General features: G+C 39.8%; 1 protein-coding gene across 1 annotated transcript; it reads right to left on the bottom strand.

Annotated features, from left to right (window-relative positions):
* Nucleotides 1–3,480: 3,480 nt before the first annotated feature.
* On the bottom strand, nucleotides 3,481–5,676 carry LOC137264916 (integumentary mucin A.1-like). Its single transcript, XM_067800272.1, has 2 exons — nucleotides 5,402–5,676; nucleotides 3,481–3,505 (listed from the first exon to the last, which is right to left on the bottom strand). Exons 1-2 carry the CDS (start codon nucleotides 5,674–5,676, stop codon nucleotides 3,481–3,483), a joined length of 300 nt encoding a protein of 99 aa, XP_067656373.1.
* Between the last annotated feature and the right edge of the window lie 260 nt (nucleotides 5,677–5,936).

Genomic DNA, 5,936 nt, shown 5'->3' with positions numbered 1-5,936 from the left:
CATGATTCAAGTGAACGTCTCCAGGTACAGATTGTCCCTGTCTCCAAACCGCCAACCGCCCGTCCGTTCACATGTCCATGTTCTCTATATAAAGAACCCATCTACAAAATTAACTTTGCATTTCAAACACACAAGGCTGTTGGTTAAAGGGTCACCATCTTTGATACGACATGTGTTGGTTTTATTCATCGGCAACTTAAAAGAAGTGATTAGACACCCGGCCCGGCGTCATTGATCGCCACGGTTGGCGTGACGTCAAGACGTCCCCGGCTGAAATGTCACCGCGGGCGTTAGAACCGACCAGTCTCAATAGTTTGACATGAGCACACAACATCATGAGATTATGTGTGATTATGGTCTTTGAGGTTATTCATTAGGGACTGAAACACAACTTCCGCAATTGTTTGTCAACTTGGTGTAACGATGCAATAACCTAAACGTAACCAAAACAATACGACCTATTTCTGGGACAAAATCACCACTCTATCTAAGTGCTTTCTTCTGATATGACAAAAAGGCCTGTCACTTCCCACATTCGCTGTTGGGGCAATATTTGTGTTTTACATAAAGTCGTCCCTTTGAAGTTTTCTCCATGTTATATGACGGATCTGGGATTATGGGACTAATATAATCAATGTCATATTCATTCTGAATGATTTAGGACCTTGTTCGACAAAATGACTCTTGCCAGTCAAATGGAGTAATTACGTTTTGTAAATGATAGATTATTTCTTCACACCCGGTCCCAAAGCATGTCTCATATGCATATGGTGTCATGTCCAACACAGGCTGTATCCCCGACCGTTCAATATAAAAGTGGTCTGTTGTCAAGACGCATATCCATGCTCTGGCTGAACATTAACCGGTCTATGATAAAATGGATAGCTGTTTTGAGCCAGTCCCCGACCGGCCGGGCTAAACACTGACTGCTCAATAAGAAACTGTATAGTTGTTTTGACCTGGTTTCTGTCTTGGCTATTCCCCAACTACTCTATATGCTATATGAAATTGGGTAGTTGTCTTGATCTTGTCCCTGGCCTGGATGAACTGTTGTATAAGAAAGTGGATTGCAACACTAACTGTTCTATAGGAAAGTGGATAGCTGTGTTGATCTTGTCCCCGCACTGGATGACACTAATTGTGCTATAAGAAAGTGGACGTTTGTCTTGATGTTGTCCCCGCGCTGGATGACCCTAAATGTTCTCTAAGAAAGTGTATAGTTGTTTTGATCTAGTTCCCTGACTAAGCACTAACTGTTCTATACGAAAGTGGATAGCTGTCTTAAGCACGTTGCTGCTTTCACCCAAGCAATAACAGTTCACATGAAAGGGAATAACTGTCTTTGTCTTTCCCTGCCTTGGGTAAGGGATAACACACATATCTCCTAGGTCTTGATGTTCCATTATTAAGGGAGATACGTCTGTGGGAATACTATCTCGATAATTAGAATAAATGTGGCGTGTTGGTGTAGATGAAGCTATGAAGCAAGTGGTTTACAGAAGTGATGCGTATGACGGTTATATAAATGCAGAAAATTTGAAGTTGAAGAAAAGTAAAGATAAGAGAATATTTGTGGTACTTGTTTATGTTTATAGCCTGGCATTGGAACGCTAAGATAACTACATACAGCACACTTTACATGCTATACGATATAATACCTATTTAAATGATAATAAATGGACATATTTTCATTATAAGGATGCTGCAAAGATTAAATGCAATATAACTTTGATTAAATAAACACTAACCTTAATGTTACACTATGTCTGTCTTCACGTGGCAAACAATGCCGAATTAGTCAGATTGTGCATGGAGTTAGTGAGACCAATCAACCGAGAAGTGTCATGGCTTGGGCAATTAGAGGATGTGGTCAAGCTCTAAAGCTGGCTAATAATAATAATATTGCTAAATGGAGAATAATTAAAAGAATAAGATTAAAATAATATATTTACACTAAAATACACCCGCCGCAATATCTACGCAACACATAAGGTTGAAGTATAAAGTCCGACTATATGATTGAGGTACAGATTATAATAGGATTTGCAAGCCATGACTGAGGGAAAGAACACAATGAATGACATGCCCATATTTTCACAGCCATACTCCTTATAACTACATATGGCTGGTTCTCCTGTATTAAAGTGTAGATACAACCAAGACTGTTTTCTGATATCTTGTGTAACTTAGATCGTTAACATCAATTGCCAGTGATATATATTTGACCATTACTTTTTGAATTTTCGCCGTTTTGGAATTTCCTGACAGAAAATGGACTTGCTGAGCTGCCCAATCCATTAAGCGAGTGTCATCACTCTATGTTTACATGTATTCGTGGGTGTAGCTGTAGGTGTCTCTGATTCATTGCCTCCACTTTGTATCTCTGGTAACGTTTGCGTCTTTGTTCCTTTTGTTTACGCTTTCAAAATCAGTCGATATCAGATTGGTAAAAGATGAATTTGCCCAAACTACCTTTTTATACAAATGACTAATTGTGTTCCAATAAATTGTAAGTAACGTTCACTGGTGACGAATATCTTTACACAAACACATCCATCAAGAACTGTAGATAACTCGAAGTATCTGTTTAGTAGCCCTGCGTCGATATTGAAGGATCTCAACCGCAAATATTTTCCTTGATGTCTGAAGGCATAGGCTCTTAATAACAGAACATTTCTTCTTCATCTAATTCCGCCTGTCATAACGTTTCTGATGTACTCAAAGACACGACTAAATTGATCTGAAAATGTCAAGTGTAATGTCAGATATTCTGACAGAAAAACGTTATTAATTGAGATACATCTTGGAGGAAGTCTGATGTTAGGTCGTTAAGGCAATGGTGTACGAAAGTCGAGATGAATCACGTTCGACTTATCTGTTATATGACAAAATCAGAATATGGCAAAGTCGAGAGTCATGTAATGTTTTTAGCATCATTTTAAAGGTGACAGTTTAAATTAATTTGGAGATTACAATTGGACAATCACTGGTTACGTACAGTGATCTCATAGTTTTTCGTATTGCTGTAGTTAATACGCTATGGTAATACGAAAGAATATGGCAATCTTCAATGTTTTCAAGTAATATGATAATAAAAACTTTATAAATGTAAGATACGCTTTCCTATTTAACATTCCGTTTAAATGGCCAGGCATTGTTTATTTAATATATTGTTCAAATTAAATTCCCTCTTTTATATGGAACTGCAATGTTTGTAGGACAATGTTTCTTCCTGTTCATCTATCTTTCGATACAAATACCCAAATGACAAACACAGAAAAAACATTTAATCAAGGCATTTGAGGGTAAGATGGAAATGCATCCATTTGAGGGCACTGAATGAAACCTCCTTCCGCATGCACCAGAATGGTATTTTTTAAACCAGTTGCATGTCATTTCATTGTCCAGCTCTGGTCGTTCAAACTACGGCACTCGTAAAGACTGATGCTAATTTCAAAAGTCCTCAATTCTATCGGTGTCCTAGGCCATGGTGCTCTCGTCAATGCTGTGAAATTAATTTAGAAGTAAAGTATGTTCAAAGCCAGTACCACCCAAGCAGAAGTAACAACGGTGAACTGCTGGTTTCACACCATGCCCAGCGACAGTTCAAAATCAATACAAACTCTACTATTTTTCTTGTACCCGAGACGGGAGATGTGTGTAAGATAAATCAAAATAAAATCCGTAACGAATAACAGAAAATATAGAAATAAAATACCAAAAGTGATTGCGAATTAGAAACGGATAGCTGTGATAAAAACGCCGTGGGATCTTTTTTATTCAAAAGCGTACGAAGAGTCGAAAGTCTGAGATCATGCCGTCTGAAGACGTTATGAGCGTGGGAGAGTCATGACAGACAAGCCTTCATGTGGCTTGTGTACAATGTCTGAAAGTATAATGTTCTTAAAATATCAAGCATTAAAATCGATACTGCTGTCGATTATTCAGATACATACAAGGATAGACGTTTGACAGCCGAAACGCGGTACACATCGTTTCATACTCATGTGTCTATAAGAAATACATTGAACTGCTTGATTTTGCAATGTTAACGTAAATGAAATGCAAATATTTTGTCTCTGATTCTGTCTACAAACATCGCCTTCCCAACATGGGTTGATTTCTACTTCAGACTGCGTGAGTATATCGGGCAATGTTGACACATGTTCCTCGACCTTTCGTCATATGGTGAACATGCTCATCTCCACTTAAGACCTCATCAATTTCTTATCACTCGATCAATGTCCAAACTCTGATGTCTAAATGATAGCAAGCTTTCGAAGCATACGTACCTGATTTAAACATAACTCAACCACAGACCCTTCAAAGCAGTCATCCGTACCTGATTTAAACATAACTCAACTACCGATCTTTGAAATAGCCATCCATACCCGATTTAAACATAGCTCAAATACAGATTCTTCAACATAACCATTCAACATTAAAGCATGTTTCATACGTTTATGAAATTTACCACAATTTCTGAAACAGAAGATAAAGCTGAAAAGAACAATACAAGGAAATTACACGTAATCCGTTCATTAGCCATTGCACGGGCTTGGTCAATGGTGGCACGTAACAGTGGACAGTTGTATTGACTGACCGGTTCGGATGTGATGGCCATAACATCATGTGGTAATAATGAAGACAGGTGCGCCGCAGCAATAACAACAGACGTACAGCAGCCACATGGACTGTCCAGCCTTCGTGTTACCTCTGAATCAATTTCAAAGGTTTCGGGACTCCTAACCTTGAGGACAAAGGCGGCACAATAACTACATCCAACGGACCTTAAGATAATATCAGTACACCACAGGTCCATAACCCCAGGAGCCAGTTCCAATAAACAAACGTAGTGTAACGTATGGTGGATCCATGTGGTGTATATACGACTTGTTCAAATGGGCGTGTGAACATGCCTTTGTTAGCAGTGACCGGAGGTTAAAATATGGCTCGGCATAGCTGGTATTCGTTGCATCAAAAGTTGACAATATATTCTCAGCCGACGCCGTCAATCTGTTGACACCCGGATTCGTTTTAAAAGATCCAATAGTATCATAGCCCTGAAAGCCAAAGTAAGGCTCCTTGATATAATACACTTCCATTGCTTATTCCATAGATAAGAAAACGGTGAGCCTTTTAACAAGCCTCTTGACAGTTAAATAGTATAACCCTGGATGCCAAACTAATGCTTCTTTTATAATACAAAACGCTGTGCCTTTAGCATGTGTCTTCACAGCTTAGTATTTTCACAGGTGCAGTGATCTTAGATATAACCTTTATCTACCCAGGTAAATCTTTGGTATGCATTTTTAAAGATTTAGATTATTTAAATGTTCATAAGCAATATAAGATATTCATACAAGAAGCCTTAAAGCTAAGTGACAACACTATCGCCTACCTTCCCATGTCCGCAGCCGCCGTTATCTTTGGATCCACCTCGATTGTTAAAGGAGTAACCTTAGCCGTGTCCAGTACTGGCAGCAGATGACCACAATCAAAACATGCCCCCGGGGTACTGGGCGTGAGAGTCGAGAGGGGGGTCAGGGGGGTCAGGGGGGTCAGGGGAGTAAGGGGTGACACAGGGGTCTCAGGGGTGACGGATGGGGTGTTGGTTGCCTCTGGGGTGGACGGGGTGGTCAAGGGAGGCACTGTATCGTCGCACGTGGTCGCCATGTTTACCGGACTACTGTGAAGGTTGTGCACAGCTGACAGGGTAAACGGACAGTTTTGTAGATCTTTATTGGGAAGATTCTATAAGGTTACCTCCAGATCCGCCCTTGAAAGACCAACAATTGATCGGAGAAACTCAATCTTCAGTTTAATCTCGAGCGTTATCCTGCGGTGTTTTGAGCAAGTGAAAGGCATGGTCCCACAATAATCAAATCAAGAGCACCCCGAACATCATCAAAAGGGGAAATTGGTAGCGGACAGAG

Source organism: Haliotis asinina, chromosome 15 (assembly GCF_037392515.1).
Source record: "Haliotis asinina isolate JCU_RB_2024 chromosome 15, JCU_Hal_asi_v2, whole genome shotgun sequence".
NCBI classification, from domain to species: domain Eukaryota; kingdom Metazoa; phylum Mollusca; class Gastropoda; order Lepetellida; family Haliotidae; genus Haliotis; species Haliotis asinina.
Note: the sequence above shows the minus strand (reverse complement) of the source record. Positions and strands in the feature narration are given on the sequence as shown.

What these genes read in the sequence shown, in the direction of transcription:
- LOC137264916 (XM_067800272.1), bottom strand. Translation starts at nt 5,676, where the DNA reads ATGGCGACCACGTGCGACGATACAGTGCCTCCCTTGACCACCCCGTCC. An exon ending in GCGGCTGCGGACATGGGAAG is followed by an intron (nt 3,506 to 5,401) that starts GTAGGCGATAGT and finishes TTAATTTCACAG; the next exon opens with CATTGACGAGAGCACCATGG.